This window comes from Lepisosteus platostomus, chromosome 5 (assembly GCF_059453375.1).
Source record: "Lepisosteus platostomus isolate fLepPlt1 chromosome 5, fLepPlt1.hap1, whole genome shotgun sequence".
NCBI lineage: Eukaryota > Metazoa > Chordata > Actinopteri > Semionotiformes > Lepisosteidae > Lepisosteus > Lepisosteus platostomus.
The window spans coordinates 31,695,611-31,720,044 of NC_142615.1; the positions used below are offsets into that span (position 1 = coordinate 31,695,611).

The 24,434-nt window shown below is 41.6% G+C and overlaps 1 protein-coding gene and 1 non-coding gene across 2 annotated transcripts in view; both read left to right on the top strand.

Moving 5' to 3' along the window:
• The first annotated feature begins 6,839 nt into the window (after positions 1–6,839).
• LOC148665564 (antigen WC1.1-like) overlaps positions 6,840–24,434 on the top strand; it is a 589,159-nt gene continuing 571,564 nt past the window's right edge. Inside the window, exons 1-6 of the mRNA XM_088630949.1 lie at positions 6,840–7,063; positions 7,991–8,293; positions 8,788–8,871; positions 9,443–9,541; positions 9,835–9,906; positions 10,948–11,034. Coding sequence (XP_088487075.1) covers positions 6,895–7,063; positions 7,991–8,293; positions 8,788–8,871; positions 9,443–9,541; positions 9,835–9,906; positions 10,948–11,034 — 814 coding nt within the window. The 5' untranslated portion in view covers positions 6,840–6,894. The remainder of the gene's footprint in view (positions 7,064–7,990; positions 8,294–8,787; positions 8,872–9,442; positions 9,542–9,834; positions 9,907–10,947; positions 11,035–24,434) is intronic.
• On the top strand, positions 23,318–23,390 carry trnak-uuu (transfer RNA lysine (anticodon UUU)). The gene has a single exon. It is a non-coding gene; the product is annotated as a tRNA-Lys (tRNA).

Below are 24,434 nucleotides of genomic sequence, written 5' to 3' on the forward strand. Positions count from 1 at the left end.
GGTATGTTGGTGTCAGTGTCAGTGGATCTGGTCAGTTTCAGATGTGTTTAAATGGTATGTTGGTGTCAGTGTCAGTGGATCTGGTCAGTTTCAGGTGTGTTTTAATGGTATGTTGGTGTCAGAGTCAGTGGATCTGGTCAGTCTCAAGTGTGTTTTAATGGTATGTTGGTGTCAGTGTCAGTGGATCTGGTCAGTCTCAAGTGTGTTTTAATGGTATTTTGGTGTCAGTGTCAGTGGATCTGGTCAGTTTCAGGTGTGTTTTAATGGTATTTTGGTGTCAGTGTCAGTGGATCTGGTCAGTCTCAGGTGTGTTTTAATGGTATGTTGGTGTCAGTGTCAGTGGATCTGGTCAGTTTCAGGTGTGTTTTAATTGTATTTTGGTGTCGGTGTCAGTGGATCTGGTCAGTCTCAGGTGTGTTTTAATGGTATGTTGGTGTCAGTGTCAGTGGATCTGGTCAGTTTCAGGTGTGTTTTAATGGTATGTTGGTGTCAGAGTCAGTGGATCTGGTCAGTCTCAAGTGTGTTTTAATGGTATGTTGGTGTCAGTGTCAGTGGATCTGGTCAGTCTCAAGTGTGTTTTAATGGTATTTTGGTGTCAGTGTCAGTGGATCTGGTCAGTTTCAGGTGTATTTAAAAGGTATGTTTGTGTCAGTGTCAGTGGATCTGGTCAGTTTCAGGTGTGTTTAAATGGTATGTTGGTGTCAGTGTCAGTGGATCTGGTCAGTTTAAGGTGTTTAAATGGTATGTTGGTGTCAGTGTCAGTGGATTTGGTCAGTTTCAGGTGTGTTTTAATGGTATTTTGGTGTCAGTGTCAGTGGATCTGGTCAGTTTCAGGTGTATTTAAATGGTATGTTTGTGTCAGTGTCAGTGGATCTGGTCAGTTTCAGGTGTATTTAAATGGTATGTTTGTGTCAGTGTCAGTGGATCTGGTCAGTTTCAGGTGTGTTTTAATGGTATTTTGGTGTCAGTGTCAGTGGATCTGGTCAGTTTCAGGTGTGTTTAAATGGTATGTTGGTGTCAGTGTCAGTGGATCTGGTCAGTCTCAAGTGTGTTTTAATGGTATTTTGGTGTCAGTGTCAGTGGATCTGGTCAGTCTCAGGTGTATTTAAATGGTATGTTGGTGTCAGTGTCAGTGGATCTGGTCAGTTTCAGGTGTATTTAAATGGTATGTTGGTGTCAGTGTCAGTGGATCTGGTCAGTTTCAGGTGTGTTTAAATGGTATGTTGGTGTCAGTGTCAGTGGATCTGGACAGTTTCAGGTGTGTTTAAATGGTATGTTGGTGTCAGTGTCAGTGGATCTGGTCAGTTTCAGGTGTGTTTAAATGGTATGTTGGTGTCAGTGTCAGTGGATCTGGTCAGTCTCAGGTGTGTTTAAATGGTATGTTGGTGTCAGTGTCAGTGGATCTGGTCAGTTTAAGGTGTTTAAATTGTATGTTGGTGTCAGTGTCAGTGGATTTGGTCAGTTTCAGGTGTGTTTTAATGGTATTTTGGTGTCAGTGTCAGTGGATCTGGTCAGTTTCAGGTGTATTTAAATGGTATGTTTGTGTCAGTGTCAGTGGATCTGGTCAGTTTCAGGTGTATTTAAATGGTATGTTTGTGTCAGTGTCAGTGGATCTGGTCAGTTTCAGGTGTGTTTTAATGGTATTTTGGTGTCAGTGTCAGTGGATCTGGTCAGTTTCAGGTGTGTTTAAATGGTATGTTGGTGTCAGTGTCAGTGGATCTGGTCAGTCTCAAGTGTGTTTTAATGGTATTTTGGTGTCAGTGTCAGTGGATCTGGTCAGTCTCAGGTGTATTTAAATGGTATGTTGGTGTCAGTGTCAGTGGATCTGGTCAGTTTCAGGTGTATTTAAATGGTATGTTGGTGTCAGTGTCAGTGGATCTGGTCAGTTTCAGGTGTGTTTAAATGGTATGTTGGTGTCAGTGTCAGTGGATCTGGACAGTTTCAGGTGTGTTTAAATGGTATGTTGGTGTCAGTGTCAGTGGATCTGGTCAGTTTCAGGTGTGTTTAAATGGTATGTTGGTGTCAGTGTCAGTGGATCTGGTCAGTTTCAGGTGTGTTTAAATGGTATGTTGGTGTCAGTGTCAGTGGATCTGGTCAGTCTCAGGTGTGTTTTAATGGTATGTTGGTGTCAGTGTCAGTGGATCTGGTCAGTTTCAGGTGTGTTTGAATGGTATGTTGGTGTCAGTGTCAGTGGATCTGGTCAGTTTCAGGTGTGTTTAAACGTTATGTTGGTGTCAGTTGATCTGGTCAGTTTCAGGTGTGTTTTAATGGTATTTTGGTGTCAGTGTCAGTGGATCTGGTCAGTTTCAGGTGTGTTTAAATGGTATGTTGATGTCAGTGTCAGTGGATCTGGTCAGTTTCAGGTGTGTTTAAATGGTATGTTGGTGTCAGTGTCAGTGGATCTGGTCAGTTTCAGGTGTGTTTTAATGGTATTTTGGTGTCAGTGTCAGTGGATCTGGTCAGTCTCAGGTGTGTTTAAATGGTATGTTGGTGTCAGTGTCAGTGGATCTGGTCAGTTTCAGGTGTGTTTAAACGGTATGTTGGTGTCAGTTGATCTGGTCAGTTTCAGGTGTGTTTTAATGGTATTTTGGTGTCAGTGTCAGTGGATCTGGTCAGTCTCAGGTGTGTTTAAATGGTATGTTGGTGTCAGTGTCAGTGGAACTGGTCAGTTTCAGGTGTGTTTTAATGGTATTTTGGTGTCAGTGTCAGTGGATCTGGTCAGTCTCAGGTGTGTTTAAATGGTATTTTGGTGTCAGTGTCAGTGGATCTGGTCAGTCTCAGGTGTGTTTTAATGGTATGTTTGTGTCAGTGTAAGTGGATCTGGTCAGTTTCAGATGTGTTTTAATGGTATGTTGGTGTCAGTGTCAGTGGATCTGGACAGTCTCAGGTGTGTTTGAATGGTATGTTGGTGTCAGTGTCAGTGGATCTGGTCAGTCTCAGGTGTGTTTTAATGGTATGTTGGTGTCAGTGTCAGTGGATCTGGACAGTCTCAGGTGTCTTATAATGGTCTTGTGGGGCTCAGTGCTGTAGTGGAGTTCAGCTGCACTACCAGCTGTCCAAGGGGCTGATCCTTGGTGGTGGAGTGACTGTCAGTCTGATTCTGATGAGCCCAGAATTAAAGAATTCAAGAAACCAATGCAGCTTTGGATATAATTAGAGAAGAAACAGTTCTGTTGGCTCATTTATGTAAATTTATAATTTCAGGTTTGATATTTCAGACTAGACCTCTAACATCTAAACTGCTCTGCCATATTTTGTCTTCTTTAAGGCACTGGTGGTCATGTATTTTCTTATGATGCACTGTAGCCTGTAACAATCCCTGCCTCCCGGCAACAGAGGAGGCAGAAGAAGGCGTAGCCTTACTTCATCAGTCTACCTATAAGTTTACTTATTCACCACTACACCCCCGTCTCATCCTGTACTTAAACACCTGTCTGTTCCTACCTCCTGGCTCAGTATTGGTTTTCCTTTCGAGCTTCCTAGTTGCACTACTCCTTCTTCTGCTTTGTGTCTTTCTTGGTTTTCGGATTATGGTTTTTCCCCCTTTGATGACGGTTTTTCGGATCACGGCTTGGCTTCGGTACTCACTCTCTGTTTTGAATCTCTGGCTTCCCCTGGACTCCCGGATTGCTCTATTGTCTACGGTTTCGGATCACGGTTTGGCTTTATCAGCTCCTCCAGTGGGCTCATTCACTGGTTTCTCTTACCGAATCTCTAACATAGCCAGGAGCTGACTGCTAGACCCAGCTGTGTGTACGTGGAGCTGAACTCCATGAGAGTGTGTCATTCTCTGAGATCTGCTTTCATGTGGAGAAGCACAACCCTGGATGTGTCCAGAGCGTCTGTCAGTGCCCAGGTCAGACAGTCCTGCTCCAGCAGTGCCAGGCTGTGACAGTCCTGGTCTTGTCCAGAGTGTCTGTCAGTGCCCAGGTCAGACAGTCCTGCTCCAGCAGTGCCAGGCTGTGACAGTCCTGATCTTGTCCAGAGTGTGTGTCAGTTTCCAGGTCAGACAGTCCTGCCCCAGTAGTGCCAGGTTGTGACAGTCCTGTTCAGAGTTTTTGTCAGGGGGCAGGTCAGGCAGTCCAGCTGCAACAGTAGCTGGACTGGGTGTGATAGGCTTGGTTTTCTATAACCTCTGCACCACTTTTGACGTGACGTCTAAAACAACTTTATTTTTTATGTAAGTGTTCATTTCTGCTTTATATTGAAGGACATTGTTTAGTTCCCAGGTTTTCTCCAGGTTTATCAGGAAGCTTTGGAAAAGAATGTGTTCTTCATCTTGGTTCAGGGTCTCAGATATCTGCAGGTCAATTACTTGTGTTTCATAACCAAATTCCCACTTTGAAGCCCAGAGTTCTAGGATGTCAGCTCCTATGACACAGTGGGGTGTCCAGAGGGTCTGGTCATTTTACTTATTTTTCATTGATCTCTCAGTGTTTCTATGACAGTGACTTGATCTGCAGTGAATGTGTGCTTGATAATTTACAGATTAATTTTTGGCTGAGCAATTTCCCAAAATTCCAAAACAGTGTATAGTTTTAGTATTCTTTAGAATTCCTCACAATTTTGTTAAAATAATGAATACTCACTCTCTATTCCTGCTCTCTCTTCCTATCTTTTCTTATATTCAAGCATATCGAGTGGTCAGGGACAGTGATCTCTGTTATTGTTCTGAAATTCCAGCTCATCGAGGGGTCAGAGTGGTTGGAGGCAGTGATCTCTGCTCTGGGAGACTGGAAGTGCAGCACGGAGAGACCTGGGGCTCAGTGTGTGACTCTGACTTTGACTGGCAGGACGCAGAAGTTGTCTGTCGAGAGCTGGACTGTGGGGTTCCCTCACAGGTGCTGAAGGGGGCTCATTTCGGGAAGGGGGAGGGACAGGTCTGAACAGAGGAGTTTCAGTGCCAGGGAAGTGAATCGCACCTGTCCTTCTGTCCAAAGTCCTCCACAAAGACACAGAGCTGCACCCATGAGAACGATGTGGGACTGGAGTGTTTTGGTAAGAGGGGGATAATTCATTTCATTTTGTTTTTAATGGAGCTCAAAACTGAAGCTTAGAAGAGAAACAAATAAGTGTTGCTATAGCTCTGATTCAATACTGGGGATTGGTGTTTAACCATGAAAACTCAATACGATGATCTTCTGATCAACAGTAACTTAATTAAACCATAAATTACCAGCCTTGCTGATGAAGAAAGTATTTCAGATTGAATTGGATTGAACAGTAACACGTTAGTGAGATACTTATATGACAGTAATTTAAAGCTCAGTATTGTAAGGATACTTGAAGGGTTATTGCTGGTTGTTGTGTTGTGACACTTTGTCTCTGCTCTCTCCCCTGTCCTATCTGCAGGATACACAGGGTTCAGGCTGGTGAATGGCTCTGACTCCTGCTCTGGCCGAGTGGAGTTACAGTGGCTCTTCACGGACTGGGGGACAGTGTGTGACCTGTACTGGGACCTGAGAGATACCAGTGTTCTCTGCCAGCAGCTGGGCTGTGGGGAGGCTGTAGCAGCACCTGGACAGGCCTGGTTTGAGTGCCGGGGCTGATGTGTTTGAGTGCCGGGGCAATGAGAGCCGTCTCTCAAACTGTGCTGTCTCTTCACGGGGGAGAGCAGTGTGCCCTCATGGACAGGACGCAGGAGTCATCTGCTCTGGTGAGAATTATGTTTAAAAATCATGTGCTTACACACAGCAGCACACTGTCTTCATGATTTACTGAATACCTGCTCTGTTACACGCTGCCAGTAAAAATATATTCCTTAAAGCATGTGAGCGTATTTGAATCATATCATATATAACTCAAATATTAACTAAAGGGGTAATCATTTAGGTACAACAATTCACTGTGGACAAAAATCTGTTTTACATTTATATTGAGATCACTGTCCTAAAAATGAAAGAAAGTATTGGATCTCAGTATCCCGTAATTAACACCTGAACTGTTTAATTAGTTTAATTAATGGAGCCCTATTTAACAGGAGGCTGAAAAGAAAGTGAGTCTCAGAAAGTCAATATATACAGATGTTATGTACAGTTGAGCCCCACACACAGCTGACCCTGCACTGGTGAAACATCACTCCTGTGGACAGAAATGAGCTCCTTTCTTCTGTTTTACAGACTCAAATATGACCAGAGATTCACCTGGAGCAAGTAAAGAGAGATTGAAGACTGTCTTAATCACATCAGTGCTGTTTTAATTCTAGTTTCATTTCTGGTGCTAAACTGCACCTCTCACACATGGTTCACAGTCTGTTTTCTCTCTCTCTGTTTCACAGGTTTCCCTTCTTCAGCTGTTCCCTTTTCCAAAACACCAGGTATGAATTAGCCCCTGTTCTGTATCTCCAGGGCTCTCAGTGTGTGTTGATGTCTCTGTTGCTCAGTGGAATCCCAGATCAGTCAGTGAGGCAACAGCTGTGTGTGTGCAGTTTTTTCTGTGTGTCACAAACACACTAGGGTCTTTGGAATCTACAGCAAACGCATCTATCTGAATACTGCAATTTGTCACCGGTGAAGCTATTGTCTCTGTGCCCAGCAGTGGGTCAGAAAAGTAACTTATCTGGTATACTGCTTATGAACAATCTGTTACAATAAGTATATATTAAATTAATCAAAAGTCAAGAAACATTGTACTTGAACTGTATCTGCTGTGCCTTGTGGGCCGAGATAATCTTCAACATGTAACAGCAGGTCATGGTGATCTCTTAGTACTGCACTGACCTCTGGACCCCTAACCTCTAATTCTCTGCTCCTAGATCAGCTGTCCCTCAGGCTGGTTGGTGCAGGAGGTGCTGGGAGGCTGGAGGCATATCACAATGGTTCCTGGGGGACAGTCTGCGATGACTCCTGGGACCTGGCAGACTCTCAGGTGGTATGCAGACAGCTCCAGTGTGGGATGGCCCTCAGTGCCCCAGTGCCAGCCTCCTTCAGCCAGGGAACTGGACCCATCTGGCTGGATGAGGTGGGCTGTCTGGGGAACGAGTCGTCTCTGTGGGATTGTCCCTCAGCAGGGTGGGGACGGCATGACTGTGGACACAAGGAGGATGTGAGAATCCTGTGTTCAGGTAGGGGAGATAATTAAAATTACAATGATTCAGATTCTTTAATCCCACATTGTGGATATGGCTTGCATCTAGAGTGCCTAAATATGTTTGACTTGTGAGAATGTGAGAATCTTGTGTTCAGTAAGTTAACTAAATAAAATAATCCACATACTGGAATTCCACATTGTGGATATGGTTTGCATCTGGAGTGCTTAAATGCATCTTGTTGAGGAAAAGACTGAGCTGGATGCAGAATTAATTTTAAAATAAATATTTATATTTATGATACAGTTGTGAATGCACATATTCACATCCCAGCAAAAATAAATAAAGAGAGAAAGAAACTCAAGAGAAATTCCCCTCCACTAGTGAATGGGGATATATTCATCTCAGTCCTCCAGTAAAATCTAGGGTCCAAACTTTAAAATTCTCACATCAATAAGACCTGTTGTCTGTTTGGGTGTATTTGTCTTGGCCATTATCTTTCATGATTTTCTGCCTCAAATGTTTCATTTTGATTTGTTCCAAGAATGGCTTCTGGTCAGATCCTGATGACCCACACAGTGTTAAATGTCACCCTGAGCCACGTTTTCTCCATTCATAACGCTGCACCGCTCATCCTGAGCCAAGAGTTCTACTTTCATGCCTCAGTCTCTTAGTTGTGCTGCTGCTGAATAGCCAAGCTGATCAGAATGATGTTTTGGGTCAGAACCTGATCATGTAATGGGATTTTAAAGTTCTGTGTGATGCACTGTCCAGATTCTGAATGAACAGAACCACACAGTCCTGCCTGTCACCTTCATGTCAACTGTGTTATTGTACAGCTGTCATTGTTTCATTACATGTTCATTTCATTTCATTGCTAGTTGTTTCTTACCAGTTCAGAATGAAACGTTGGGCTGTCTTGTCAGGGTTTGTTTCCTTTAACTTTCCCTGCTGTCTTGACAGATTACACTCTGCTGAGACTGTCTGCAGGCTGTTCAGGACAGGCAGAGGTTTACTACAATGGCACCTGGGGCAGTGTGTGTCAGAACGGCATGACTGACTCCACAGCTGCAGTGATCTGTAAACAGCTGGGCTGTGGAGACAAGGGCACCATCAGAGAGACAAACTCCAGGATGAGCCCAGATCCCAAATGGCTGGACTTTGTCTGCTGTCGCAAACATGACTCTTCCCTGTGGCAGTGTCCCTCCTCCCCCTGGGGTCAGAATGACTGCACAGACCAAGAAGTGGCTAATATCACCTGCTCAGGTAGAGAGTGAAGAGTAATGCTGCCTTCCTCTTAAACAGCTCTGCAGTGATTGTCTTTATCTCGAGCAGCTCTGTGGATTAGTGTTTTGCCAAGTTCAGAACATAATAAGAGCTTTCAATTGAATTATTATAAATTTATATCCAAACATGTATAAAAATGAAAGCAATGTCATTGTTATTCATTTTATAATAATAATGTTTTTATATGACTATTAATTCTTGAAGGTCTTAGAAAAGAAGCTGACAGAAGCACTCCAGCCCCTCAGGAAGAGCAGCCTCAGCTGTACTGCCCAGGTGAGTTCAGTGTGTAAAACAGTCAGAGACACTGCAGCCCTGAGCTGAGGAACAGTAACCATACAGCTCTCTTCTAGGGTCACTCTATACCTCACTAATCTTTACTACAGTCACTGAGCTGAAGACACTCAGTAACCTCTCCACTCTCGTCTACAGTCACAGATCTAATGACACTGAATAACCTTTCTGTTGACTTTCAGTCCCCCTGGCTCTGCGCCTGGCTGGAGGCACTAACTGCTCTGGCCGGGTGGAGCAGCGGTACGAGGGCTCCTGGGGGACAGTCTGTGACGACTCCTGGGACCTGCAGGATGCCCAGGTGGTCTGCAGACAGCTGGGCTGTGGGGATGTAATGAGCGCAGAGATAGAGGCCTCATTCGGACCAGGGAGTGACACCATCTGGCTGGACGAGGTGAACTGCACAGGCAGTGAGCTTCACCTGTGGGACTGCTGTCACTCTGGACTGAATCAAGCTGAGGAAAGGTAGGGAGGGAACTCTCCATCCACATAATAACCTCTAGTGGTCAGTTCTGTCACTCACATGGAACTTATATTTACATAATTACCCTGAGGAATAAACCTGCTTTAAAATCACAATTGCCTGAGGTAAAACCTGTCTAATTTAAAGGTGTGCTGGATGTGAGCAATTTTAATAGGGTAGAGAAATCCATTTGAAGTTTAAGAAAGATTATTTGAAAAAGATTAGCAACAATTACAGGTGGAGATATCAGGAAATTTGCAAATCCAGAATCATAACATTTGTGTGCTCAAATGTCCAAAATAGGTTTAGGAGTGACATTTTTTATCTTGTACTCCTCTCCCTGCATGTTAACCCTGAGTGTCTGTTTCCTCACACAGCCCTATCTAAGGGAGCACTCGCCCCCTATCATGATGCCGTCTACGAGGATATAGAATACAAACTGGCCAGAGAGGGAACCTACAGCGCCCCCAGGAGAGGTGAGTGGAGACAGTCTTCAGGTGTGATTAGTCTCCACCCTCTAAGGAAAATCTGAGGACTTACACTTGTAGAAAATCTCACTCAACTGGTTTCTGACAAAAAGGGTATTTTTTAGTTTTAAACCTGTAGGATTTTTTCTCAACTGGTGTCAAACTAAGTGAAGAAAATTAACACAGCACGATTCTGGATCTGCCTTATAAACACAAACTCACACATTGGCTTCTCTTCCAGTAGAGGACAGTGAGGCTGCTGTCTGACTGCAGGTAATACTGATCTGTCCTCCTGTTCACAGGGAGATTCCTCTCTGATGAGCTGCCCTCTGGATATGATGATGTGGAGGACAGTGAGGGAGACCCAGTACCAGGTGAGGGGAGGTTGAGTCAGGGGGCTCAGTGTGGGAGTGAGGAGGTCTTCAGTTCAGTACTCACTCTCACCTCAAACCACGCTGATTAGAGAACTTATGTAGAAAATCCTGAATTATATAAATATAACCACACGTGTTTGATACTTTATAAAGTCTGTTTTTCAGTGTTGCCTCACACTAGCATTATCTCAGCAAATCATAGATGCTGAGCAAAACTAGACCTGGTCAATACTGGGGTGGTAAACAGGGTGCTGCTCTCATTGGTTTTGATAGAAAAGGAGACTGCGGAACAGCATGCTGCCTTTCAGATCAGATAAATCAGCGACCCTAGAGTTTTGGCTTAACTATACTCCATAAAACATTTAAAATCACACTTTCCAATTACTTTGCAGCTCTATGGTCAAAGTAAGTCTGAGTACTGAAGTGTAAATTCTCTGTCTCTCTGTGTGGTTCAGGAGACTCGATAACTCCTCTGAAAGAAGAGATCCCAGAGTACTATGATGATGCTGTAACTGTACCTCAGAGTCCAGATGCCTTGTCAGGTGGGTTATTTCAGTCCAATCACATAGGGAAACTCTGCACCAATCCCACAGAGTCTGAATCTCTCTACTCTTTCTTGGATCTCAGCCTCTGAATACGGAGTCTGTACTACTCTGCACCAGTTACATGAATCTGACTCTCTCCCTGTGATCTCAGCCCTGCACACTCAGTCTGGGTCACTGCTGCCAGTGTCCGGCTCCTCTTCAGTATCTCATAGGGTTCACATCACCACCCTCTCTGTCCAAATACAGCCAAACTTTCTCTGCCTTGTTTTCCTTCAACGTCTTATTTGAAAATCTAGGAATTGTTTTACATTTATTACAGTTGTGAATAGGACTGGAAATCAGGTTCCCCCTGATCTCCTGTACTTAGAGCCTGGAGTTTTAGATCCTGTGTGATGTTCAGTTAAACAGTGTGTTCTGATGAGCTCCAGCAGTCCTGTGCTCTAGATAACTCAGTGTGCTGATGTGTGACAGTGAAGCTGTGCTCTGTGTGCTTTAGGAAAGCTGATGTCCTCTGTGAAAGAAGAGGCCCCTGAGTACTATGATGATGCCATCACTGTGCCCCAGAGTCCAGACACTGTGTCAGGTGAGTTATTATAAATAAGACTAAGGAGTACCCCCTGTACCAGCCCACAGTAGCCTTTGTCATTAGAAATTAGTCTCAACCTAATTTCATATCTGCAAATAAACACTACCTAGAAGAGAAGAGGTCTCTGACAGGCCGATCTGTGTCAGAATGACAGAGCCATTACTGGCCTGCTCTTCTGTTCACAGGGAGACTCCTCTCTGATGAGACACCCTCTGGGTACAGTGATGTGTTCAGCAGTGAGGAAGACCCCACTTCAGGTAAAAGGGGCTACAGCCAGGCGGCTCAGTGTGGGTTAGGTAGTTCAGGGATGGGAAAGATAACCTCCAGTAATCCATCTCTGTTGCACTGTCATCCAAGACAGGGGGGAATCAGTCATTTTGCAGTAGCGGTAGCTTCACTCTATCATGTCCTACCAGGATCAATAACAGCCAATAAAGACTGAGTGACCTGAATTGTACAAAGTTAGATCACAAAGATCAGAGTGTCATTGAAACCCTGACACACCTAGCCAATCAGATAGCCAAATTGATTTAAACTGATCAGCAGCTGATTAATTATGAGGGAATGAGGTCTGGGCAGAACAAAGCTTTAGATTCCCCAAGACCAGGAATTATGTTCTCTGACTGCAGAGAGAATTACTAGGCTCAGAAATTACTAGGTCTTCCTCACTGTGGTTTTAGTGCATTGATACTCCATAAGTATAAGTGAATTCTACACTGAATCATCAGTTCTTCCAAAAATATACAATTTAATTTTTAAACAATCCTATTAAACACTTTTGACTACAATATTGTAACATCTATTCTGTATACTATAACTGTTAGTCCACTAATAGCCATTGATATCAAAGCAGATTACTTCTCAGATATGTTCTCTTATGCTTATTTTTTGTTATGAAAATTATGATTATATCAATAAATTGTATATTGTTTGGTTAGAATACGTGTGAGACTATAGATTATGATGTTTGATTAGTTCCTAAAAGTCTACAAGTACTCTCAAAATATACTGCTATAATTTCTGATTCCTACAGAAAATTAAAATCCCCATTCACTACACAATTGTGACTATGTAAGTGTTTTAAAAATTCTAGGTACACCTGGCTAATGTAATCAATTCCAATTCCAATTACAGTATATGGTTAGGGGCTGTCAAGCAAGGAGATGTTTGCTGAAATGTTGAGGTGTGAGATTCAGTGATCAAAGCAACAATGAAATGTAGTTAAGTTCTGGGTAAATGATTGTCAATCAACCGCCCAGGAATGATAGAAGGCGAGAGCTACTTCTTGCTTCTACTTGTCCAGATCAACTGGAAAGACCAGATTGGAGTTTTGTCTGACCCTCATAAAGAAAGCTTGCCTTTCTGTTGTTTTTAGAAACTTTTATTTCTTCTTTAGATAATCCCTTAGTTAAAGAGTGCCTCTCTTGGCTAGTGGGAGCATCTTTAGAACAGGGAGATAGGATCCCATTCATTTTGTAACAGTTGGGTTCACAAAGAGAGAGATTTAACTGTAGGTTGTAATGTCTTTGGTTTAGAAGGTTTGATTTATCTCTTTCTTTTATGTAGGTGATCTGTAAAAGTTGAATACTAGGTAGCAGTTTGAGAATTTTCTGGGTGGTTAGGATGTAGGTGTCTAAAACACCTTGTCAGCAAATTTGTAATTGTGTGCTGTATGTTTGTTGTGTGTAATTTCATGTGTGTAGTGTCGTTAATAACACATATTTAACAAATTGTGTCTCAACTATTACTTTTTTCAATAAAGCTGTTCCAAAGAACAAATCTCTTATGTGCCTCTAACTATACCAAACTTGGGTTTGTTCTTGACAAAATCTTTACAAGTTGGGAGCTTATACAGATGCAGCCATTCAAAGTGCGCGGTACAGACACGTACCGGAGGTAATTGGCTACGGCGTCGTGCATCGTGACGCGCGATGACGCAAAATACCACGGTGCGTGATTGGTTGACCGACAAGGGCACTCGTGGTCCGTTGGTCTGTCGTAGAAAGACTTACTGTATATAGCTGGTCTTGGTACTTTAAAGAAAAAAATACACACCAGTATTCCATTTCTCCCTAAACATTGTAAGCTTCGAAGTCTTTAACTAACGTGATACCGGAGTCAACAAGCATACTTTTAGAATTTGATTAAAAGGGAATATAATATGGAATCGCGTATCTCAAGAATTTAATAACGGTATGATTATATCCGTGTACTGCGACAGGGCTGTGTAGGGCTGTTTCGCCTCCCTGTCCATGCGAGCTGCCTTGTAGCCGACTGGTCTAGGTGCGTGACTACCAACTGGCAGGTTGTGTGTTTGAATCCAGCTGGTGCTGGACTTTTCTTTTAACAAACATTTCTTCGAAAAAATAGGTAAGCGATATTATGGACAATCAATTGACTTTTATATTACAAAATATCGCAACATGATCGATATTTGCGATATTTTGAACATATCTTCCCTTCTGACAGCGGTTCCTGCTTCTATTGTGTGTGTGTGTGCAACAGAGTAAATTTTTATAGAGAAATGGAGGCTGGACAGTATGCGTTACAATATAAACATTTATTTTGATTTAAATCGTGTTCTGATTTAAATCGCAAATGCGTGTTTAATTATATGTGTTTTTTAATCATAATCAGGCTAATGCATTTCTACATTTTCTGTATGAACCAGCTTAGAGGTTCATACAGAAAGACAGCTTGTGTTTAAATTGAGTGTAAGGTAATTTATGCTTCTAAAGTCATGGTCAGCATTTATTATTGTGCTGTGCTGTAAACTTTTTCTGTGCCTAGTCACATTATTTTATAGCGTTTTTATTGCGTTATTAAATCCGGTGGCGCTGTGTGTTAGTTTCCTGACTCCCATTATTTAAACTGCGACACTGATCATTCATCTCTAAATAAACTTTATTTTATATAGCGTTTTAAGCGAATAGGTAAATAGATTGCTCATAAACCCAATCGCTTTTTCTACAGTGCCTTGCGAAAGTATTCGGCCCCCTTGAACTTTTCAACCTTTTGCCACATTTCAGGCTTCAAACATAAAGATATAAATTTTTTATTTTATGTGAAGAATCACCAACAAGTGGGACACATATGTGAAGTGGAACGAAATCTATTGGATTTTTGAAACTTTTTTAACTAATAAAAAAATGAAAAGTGGGGCGTGCAAAATTATTCGGCCCCTTTACTTTCAGTGCAGCAAACTCACTCCAGAAGTTCAGCGAGGATCTCTGAATGATCCAATGTTGTCCTAAATGACTGATGGTGATAAATAGAATCCACCTGTGTGTAATCAAGTCTCTGTATAAATGCACCTGCTCTGTGATAGTCTCAAGGTTCTGTTGAAAGTGCAGAGAGCATCATGAAGACCAAGGAACACACCAGGCAGGTCCGTAATACTGTTGTGGAGAAGTTTAAAGCCGGATTTGGATACAAAAAGATTTCCCAAGCTTCAAACATCCCAAGGAGCACTGTGCAAGCGATCATCTTGAAATGGAAGGAGTATCAGACCACTGCAAATCTACCAAGACCTGGCCGTCCCTCTAAACTTTCAGCTCAGACAAGGAGAAGACTGATCAGAGATGCAGCCAAGAGGCCCATGATCACTCTGGATGAACTGCAGAGAACTACAGCTGAGGTGGGAGAGTCTGTCCATAGGACAACAATCAGTCTTACACTGCACAAATCTGGCCTTTATGGAAGAGTGGCAAGAAGAAAGCCATTTCTCAAAGATATCCATAAAAAGTCTCGTCTAAAGTTTGCCACAAGCCACCTGGGAGACACCCCAAACATGTGGAAGAAGGTGCTCTGGTCAGATGAAACCAAAATCGAACTTTTTGGCCACAATGCAAAACGATATGTTTGGCGTAAAAGCAACACAGCTCATCACCCTCAACACACCATCCCCACTGTCAAACATGGTGGTGGCAGCATCATGGTTTGGGCCTGCTTTTCTTCAGCAGGGACAGGGAAGATGGTTAAAATTGAGGGGAAGATGGATGCAGCCAAATACAGGACCATTCTGGATGAAAACCTGTTGGAGTCTGCAAAAGACCTGAAACTGGGACGGAGATTTATCTTCCAACAAGACAATGATCCCAAACATACAGCAAAATCTACAAAGGAATGGTTCACAAATAAACGTATCCAGGTGTTTGAATGGCCAAGTCAAAGTCCAGACCTGAATCCAATCGAGAATCTGTGGAAAGAGCTGAAAACTGCTGTTCACAAACGCTCTCCATCCAACCTCACTGAGCTCGAGCTGTTTTGCAAGGAAGATTGGGCAAGAATTTCAGTCTCTCGATGTGCAAAACTGATAGAGACATACCCCAAGCGACTTGCAGCTGTAATCGCAGCAAAAGGTGGCTCTACAAAGTATTAACGCAAGGGGGCCGAATAATTTTGCACGCCCCACTTTTCATTTTTTTCTTAGTTAAAAAAGTTTCAAAAATCCAATAGGTTTCGTTCCACTTCACAATTGTGTCCCACTTGTTGGTGATTCTTCACATAAAATAAAAAATTTATATCTTTATGTTTGAAGCCTGAAATGTGGCAAAAGGTTGAAAAGTTCAAGGGGGCCGAATACTTTCGCAAGGCACTGTACATAAACACAGCGTGATTGCTCTCTGAAAATGCCTTTCCTTTATTTCTAAGCTCAGATTTCAACTATAGATCGTATTATTATAAACTTTCTTGGAAAAATGTATTTTATGTAAACCATGTTTGCTATTAATTCATTTAGGGCTAAAATACGTTCATTGTCTTCCAATCGAGTCGAGTTGACATTGGAAGCCTGCCACACCCGGACTGTGCATTAGCACGTCGCCAGTATTGGCTTTAGTATTCCCCCACTTTCCCCTCAATTCAATTCAATTCAAGGTGTTTTATTTGCATGACAGATGGGTACAAGCAGTGTTAGGTATGTATATTGTAACACTTACGGCAGACAGGTACTGTGTAAGAGCCAGAGCACCAGAGCAGCGCACCGAGGGAGCGTCTGCATTTATAACTTAGTTTTTAAAATTAGTCAAGCAATATGAAGCATCTCCTTTTACTTAGTGCCTGAGCATAAAAAGAATAGGAGCATACTGCAACGCGTGTGAAGTCCAAGAAGTTAAAGCCTTCGATGCTTAAAATGTATAGGGAGAAATATAATACTGGTGTGTATGTTGTCTTTAAAGTACCGAGACCAGCCATATACTGTATGTTTAAGTTCCAAAATTAATATCGTTTATAGACTTCACACAGCGCCACCGGATTTAATAACGCAATAAAAATGCTATAAAATAATGTGACTAGGCACAGAAAAAGTTTACAGCACAGCACAATAATAAATGCTGACCATGACTTTAGAAGCATAAATTACCTTACACTCAATTTAAACACAAGCTGTCTTTCTGTATGAACCTCTAAGCTGGTTCATACAAAAAATGTAGAAATGCATTAGCCTGATTATGATTAAAAAACACATATAATTAAACACGCATTTGCGATTTAAATCAGAACACGGTTTAAATCAATATAAATGTTTATATTGTAACGCATACTGTCCAGCCTTCATTTCTCTATAAAAATTTACTCTGTTGCACACACACACACAATAGAAGAAGGAACCGCTGTCAGAAGGGAAGATATGTTCAAAATATCACAAATATCGATCATGTTGCGATATTTTGAAATATAAAAGTCAATTGATTGTCCATAATATCGCTTACCTATTTTTTCGAAGAAATGTTTGTTAAAAGAAAAGTCCAGCACCAGCTGGATTAGAACACACAACCTGCCAGTTGGTAGTCACGCACCTAGACCAGTCGGCTACAAGGCAGCTCGCATGAACAGGGAGGCGAAACAGCCCTACACAGCCCTGTCGCAGTACACGGATATAATCATACCGTTATTAAATTCTTGAGATACGCGATTCCATATTATATTCCCTTTTAATCAAATTCTAAAAGTATGCTTGTTGACTCCGGTATCACGTTAGTTAAAGACTTCGAAGCTTACAATGTTTAGGGAGAAATGGAATACCGGTGTGTATTTTTCCTTTAAAGTGCCGATTCCTGGAATCTGACTGGCTGACACCCCTCTGAAGTGGTTCCATAAAATCTGGTATACGGAAAAGAAAGCGTTGATAAATACAAGTGTCTTTTAATACACTCTTTGCTGTGCTCTTGAGGATCCTTGTGATATTTTAAGCTCTAGTTGAATGATAGGTGTCGCATTTTAAATCATTTTCGTAGTTAGAAATTATGAAACGCCCTGTTAAAAGCAAGGAAGTTTTTATGCCCGTTGAAGTAAAACAAAATGCCTGACAAAGTATGGCTTGGACAGATTCCAAGTGCTTGTACAAATGTGCTAAAGAAATTATACTTTGAGTATACAGCTTGTCCAAAGTCATCCATTATTAATACTATTAGTAATATCTTCAGTAAAGGCTTTGATGCATAAATATTTCTGATAAAGGTAGTTTGTGTACTTTTGTCCAACTGAGCAATCTTGCTTTCATAAAATATACCAACATTTGAATGACTGATGATTAACATGCTGTAATACACAGTTCAAAATTAAAGGCTCAAATGCTGTACATGAGAGGTTAAGCTCCCCCTGGCGGTTTTACAAGGCGACGCCGGATAGTTAGCCACGTGACACACATGAACTGCGTGATACCGCGACATGCCCACCGGGGTATGCCGCGAAATACCTCACCCATTTTGAATGGCTGCATCTTTAATTAATTTAATTATTAATTTATCTACTCAGTCATTTCTGATATTGACCATTTTCATAATACTTATTTGTATCAATATTATGTTAATAACTGAGTTATTTGTAAAAATATGAGTCTGTGTCTCTCTGTCAGGTGTCCTCCAAACTGGCCCTGGAGTGGACAGGGTCCTGCCCACACTGCCCCCTGAAGAAGGAGTCCCAGCCCCTGACAGGGCTGACTACGATGATGTTGGGGAAGAGGATGTCAGGGAGAGGATGGGTGGTGCGGGACTGACAGGGCTGTCTGGGAGAAACTCCTCCTGCAGGTCTAGACACAGAAGAGCTTCACCAACAGAGTCACACAGTCTTACAACAGTTCTGAGCACTGAGACTGTCTGACACTGTCTGTGACCTGAGTCCACTTCACTCCACTGTTTCCACACTGTCACTGTCTGTGACCTGAGTCCACTTCACTCCACTGTTCCCACACTGACACTGTCTGTGACCTGAGTCCACTTCACTCCACTGTTTCCATATTGTCCTCAGTGTCTGTGTCTACAGGACCTGCAGCTTGTGTTTTGCAAAACTGAGGCTTGAACATCCCATTTCTGCTCAGTCTTTCTTTTTCTACCATTTGATGTTCCAGATATAGGAAATAAAATTGTTGATTGATGTACAGTTCTGAATGTACCAGTTTTGATGGGAATATTTTTTAATACATTTTATTAAAGTTTTGCTTTGCAATAATCTTTGGTTTTGTTATGTTATGTATGACATTAAAGGTATCATTAAAAATTAAGGAGCCCTTGGTCACTTGGAATGATAAAATCAAGAGAAAGAAGAAAGTTACTTGTTTCAAATCATAAGTATCAGTAGATCCACACAAAGGACAAAAAACACTGTACACAAAGTCAGACACAACATAATAAAACCTAAATGTTATTTAAATTTCCCTACAAATCAAGAGAAATCAAGGGTCCTGCAAGAAGACACTGTATATATAGCATGACTAATCCTAAACCTACAGAAATTGTATAGCTACAGAGAGTTACAAAAGCATCTGGATTTAAATAACAGGAACACAGGAAAGTTAAAACTATAAACAGGAGTGACAAACTGACATTGTAAAACTCATGATCATAAAGGGTCAGGCCTTTTTAAACTAACTTGCTAAATAATATCAATAACTGTGGCAATAATAATATAATTAATAATTCCTTACACTTATATAGCACTTTTCTGGACACTCCACTCAAAGCGCTTTACAGGTAATGGGGACTCCCCTCCACCACCACCAATGCGCAACCTGGATGATGGGACAGCAGCCATAGCGCACCAGAATACTTACCACACCAGCTATCAGAGGGGAGGAGAGCAGACTAATGAAGCCTATTCATAGATGAGGATTAGATTGAGTGGTGGCTCTGTGGCTAAGGAACTGTGCCTGGAAAGTTGCTGGTTCACATCTTGCAGCTGGCAGAGGAATCCTACTCTGTTGGGCTCCTGAGCAAGGCCCTTAACCCCCAGCTGCTCCAGGGGTGCTGTACAATGGCAGACCCTGCACTCTGACCCCAAGCTTCTCTCTCCCCGCCTGTGTGTCTTATGGAGAGAAAGTTGGGGTATGTGAAAAGATAATTCCTAATGCAAGAAATTGTAAAGGGTTAATAAAGTGATGTTACTGTATTAGGAGGCAATGATTGGTAAGGGCCAATGGGAAATTTGACACATCTATGTAGAACAGAGGGACAGTTAGTCCTCAGTAATACCCATTAGCATGCATGGGTTTTTATTGTTTAGCCTCTAGTCTTTTTGAAAAAAAGCCCTGGGATTTTTAATAACACAGAGAGTCAGAACCTCAGTTTCACATCTTACTTGAAGGATAGAGCCTGTTTACAGTATAGTGCCCCCCTCACTATACTGGGGTATTAGCACCCCCTGCTGATCCCACTAACATCTCTTCAAGCAGCAACCTTAGTTTTTCCTAGGAGGTCTTCCATCCAGGTACTGACCAGGCTCACCTGTGCTCAGCTTTAGTGGGCTGCCACTTGTGAGTTGCAGAGTGATATGGCTGCCGGCGATAAACTAGAGCACCTGGAGGAAACTTATGCGAACATGGGGAGAAACCACTCGGCTCTACTCAAGGACAATTGTTATCTTCCACCTGCGATTTCAACATTTTCCTTGGAGGATGTCAAACCACAGAGCCTCTGCTGCGCTTCAGTGCCGGCTGTAGTGGACATCCTGTTGAACATAAAAAGCATATTGGGTTCCTTGGACTTGAAATTACCAGATAAAAGCCATTTCTCGTCACTTGCTCAGTGAGCAGGCTCAGCGCAAACAGAACGCCGGTGTCTCATAGCAGTGCGTCCAGGTAACTGTAAAAGGGCAGTGCCGCAGCTTAGCTGGTTAAAGTGCCTGTCTAGTAAATTGGTGATCCTGAATTCAAATCCCACCAGTGCCTTTCTTTCTCTCTCGTCGTGTAGAGTTTATCATTATGGGCAGCAGCAGGCGTCTGCCTTAAGTTTAATGTAAGTGTTCATTTCTGGAACAACTTGTTTTTCATAAACTACACACAAATTGCGATAGATAAAATACTAATCTCCCCTGTCAGTGCAGAAGAATTACTACCAGCTGGCAAGAAAATGATAACTATTTTTTTGTCTTTAGTCTTAAACCTATGAATGTAGAACAAAAGATGATATGGAAGATAACCCTTAGACGTTAATCGAAAGCTCAGTAAACGATAAAGCAGAGGCTCGTGTTCTGAATTCTGATCTGATTGTCTTGCTTCGACCTTTAAATTGTACACTGTGTAGACGCGTCAGTCTTCCTAACACAATTAAAGAGCCGCAGGCAAAAGTGCCTGTCAGGAGTTCAGTTCAGCTGCAGAGCACTTGTATCGCGTGTATAAGGCTTTGTTTTCTATCGCCACTCTGGATTTCTTTTTAAACGCGACATCTTATCTGTGATTATCTTTCGTGTGACTTCCCCCGTGTGTGAATATTCAGCGCGACACATAAAACCGTTTGTCTGTTTTAAAGAGATGCTATTTTTAAAACAGACAAAATGAAAGACCTAGTAGCTAAATACAAGTAGAAAACACGTGAATATAATTGAGAAAATTTGGACTGGAGCGATGTACAGAATTACTAATAGCAGCGCAAAGCTCACAGTGGTGTTGTTAGGGTGTCAGGGCCAGAGGCGCAAAAGATAAAGCGTCCGATTTCGGATCGGAAAATTGTAGGTTCGACGCGTACCTAGCTCGTAAAGTTTTTAAACCACATTTCTCAGCGTGAGTCTCCCGTTACGTCTCCAATTCTTTCCACACATTCTGCTTGTTTCACCGCCGATATTGTTGGACCACAGCCACAGAATCGAGAAGAGATACGGTTCTGATAAACTGTCTTAAATAATCACGTTGAAAAAGGTGACAAAGTTTTTTTTTCTTTAACATCACCTTACATTTGCCTGTTCAGTTCAAGTTATTTTCTGTACGCGCAAATTCCACCATTTTTCTGCTGTCTCCTGAGAAATGTGTCAAATCACAATAAGTAATACAATCTATTCAGTTAACACCCAGACGTGACTGAACACATTTAAGACTTACACCCCCTTTAAATATGTATTTCCTTCATTTCAGTTTTCTTCCCTTCATAGGAAACCTGAAAATTCACTATTGCATATTAAAGGCTGTACATGCATTACCTGTAATACAGCTACTAATAAAGATATACATTAATCTTAATAATACATTACACTTTTATTAATAAAGACATATTGATAAAAATCATTGTGAATATTTGTGGTGTCTAGAAAACAATCTTAGCTAAATATTTCAAGCGATAGGTGCATATGTTCGTTATTGTGACTATATTATTTCCATTACATTCAGAACAGTTCAAATGCGATCACCTGTTCCACTATTGAGTTACTTAAACCCTGTGAAGAGGTGGTTTAAGTTAATTTAAGTTAGTCTCCTACATCAGTAGGAAACACAGAGCCTTACATAAAAAAAACAGAGCCGTAGTTTATGTGGTAATTTCAGGTACAATGTAAGAACTTAAGTTAACTAGTCCCACAGTAATGCGTGGGGTCCTATCAACAGAAAAAAAAATCTTGTAACCCGAAAACACAACAACCACAAAACAAGAATTCTTCCGGAACCTAGGTAAGTCATTGCAGTAGTCTAACTACTACAGAAAATAAATTTTAAAAAAATTACTTCATGGAACAACTTAAAAACAAAAAGAACATTAAAAACAAATCTGGGGAACAACAAAAACACAGAATCTAATGCGAGAGCATTTTCTAGTCTTCAGTACCCCATCGTGCTCCCTTAGTCCCAGTAGACCTCTCGTCTAAGAAGATATCTCTCATCTGTGTACAGATCAGCAGGGGGTCCACAACTGATGGGAAATTAAGTAGTGACCTGCGTCGGCATGCGTAAGCTGCAAAGGAAAAAGTATAGGTTTATTCCATGCTCAAAAGAGAAGGAAACACGACGTGGACCCTTCTTCGGGTGTGACGTGGAACAAACCCTTTACCTGTTCCTTTGATGTTAATTAAGACCGGATCTCCAGCAAATACCTTATAGACTGCAATCCCACTGGATAAGGTGTTAAAGATCACTTATAAGTAGCAGCATCTAAAGTGGACAGTTGCTTTCAGTAGCTAAAGACATGCTATACCACTCCAGGTGAGGCTCAAACTCACAACCTCGGCATAACTCCGTTGTGCACTGCTGTTTAAGTACCACACGCTGACCGATTGCGCCACTGGAGATGTACGCTTTGCTTTCCCTTCACAGATTGACTTTGCACAAACAGGGTGAAACAGGGTTTCGGTTGTGGATCCACCTCCACATGGGGGAAAGGGACAGTAAAATAGCAAAGAAAATGCAAGAGAAGAAACTGAAAGAATTGTGCTCAATGCAAAGTAGGAAGGAAAGAGGTGGCTAGATACATACAACAACTAATTTGTAACGACATTCTTTGCTGACAATCAGCAGTTGGATTTCTCTTCATGTTCTGCTGTGCAGTTTGAACGTTTGTTCTCCCAGATCGGATGGTTATATGAGATCAGCTGATATAAATTAGGACTAATCAGAATCAATACAATTGATGTCTGGCAAAGGCAAATAACCTTTGTACATGATCTGGAATGTGACTGGTTAAATTTCAGCACAGTTACAACCCCCTTTATAAAGGGTGTGCACACTTAGACAACCAAGGCATTGAAAGTTTTTTTTTTATTATTGTTTCAAAAAATGTTCCATTTGTTTTCTTTCTTAAATGTTGTTGCTTAAAAGATCTTATTAAATGTGAAAAAAATCTGATTGTGAAAAGGTCAAAATGATAGTGAAAAAATGTGTAATGTGAGGAAAGATTAATTGTGGGAGCCCCTTGACTCCTTGTGTCGTTCTGTATTTCTCTCTCATTCTACAGGGAGTGGTGCTGTCGCTTCTGGATAAAGTCTGTCAGTGGTCATTCCAGACGGGTCAGGTATGACTGCACTTCGGCACAAGAAGAGACATGTGATTTGCGAGGATCCCGGCAGTGGCTTTGTTTTTTCGAGAGCCCAGATAGCTCAGTTGGTAGAGCATCAGACTTTTAATCTGAGGGTCCAGGGTTCAAGTCCCTGTTTGGGCGGTTGTGCCTTTCTTCAATCTATTGTGAATGTCATTCTAAATCGTCTTTTATCTTTCCCTCTTCTAGCTGTACTATGGTTATTTTAAATGTTCATTACTTGTATTTTCTTTAGTGTTTCCTTTCACAAACCGAAAATGTTCAAGACGAACTTGTCACTGCACTCCACGTAGATAATCCAAATGAAATCACAGTAGAGTACAGGACATGCAGTGAGGAGCTCACACAGTGAGTACTCTTGAATATGACAAGAGGAAAGGCACACTGCACATCTGCAGAACATCATGTCCGAGTTTACAGTGACATCAGAGATTGGAAGCAAAGTAGTTTTGTTTTTAAAGGTTCAAGGAATCCTGAATATGTTTGCTAAAGTATTTCAGAAACACAGTCAAATCGAGTACGATTGCTGCACAGATCTGCATTCTGCAATTAGAATACTGTTTGTGTGCTGTATAAAATACGCCATTCAAAACTTCTAAAACAGAAGAGATACAATTCGGAATTTGTCTTCCGGTAAAAATAAAATACACAGGCGCTATAAGCAGAGTCTGAAGCCTGCTCCACAGAAGAACTATATTCAGAGTGCCAAAGAAGTCATAACAACGCAAACTCAGACTACAAGTGCTGAAAAGCCATTATGAATGGTAACTGGTAATTGGCTGGTTTAAAGCTTCAGTCTCTTCGAAGGTGTGACTTGTAATCCCACTTCTGCCCCATATTTCCTTGTTAAGGTATTTTTGTTGTTGCCTCCATGCAATTTAATCAATTTCAGAATAATTAATTTGAACAACAGTAATAATCATATTTATTTTATTTTTTATGTTTTTTTTTTTATTTAAAAAATGTGATAGCCTTGATGGGAAACAACTGGGTCCTGCAGATGTGGTGGCCAAGTGGTAAAGTGTTGGGCTTGTAAACCGAAGATCTCAAACTATTGAGAAAAGAAGTATGGTAAAATGTGAAAGACTGAATTATGAAAGCAGCAGGAGAAAGGTGCAGCACAATGCAATTTGTGAGTATTCTGCATTGTTAAAATGCACTGGGTTT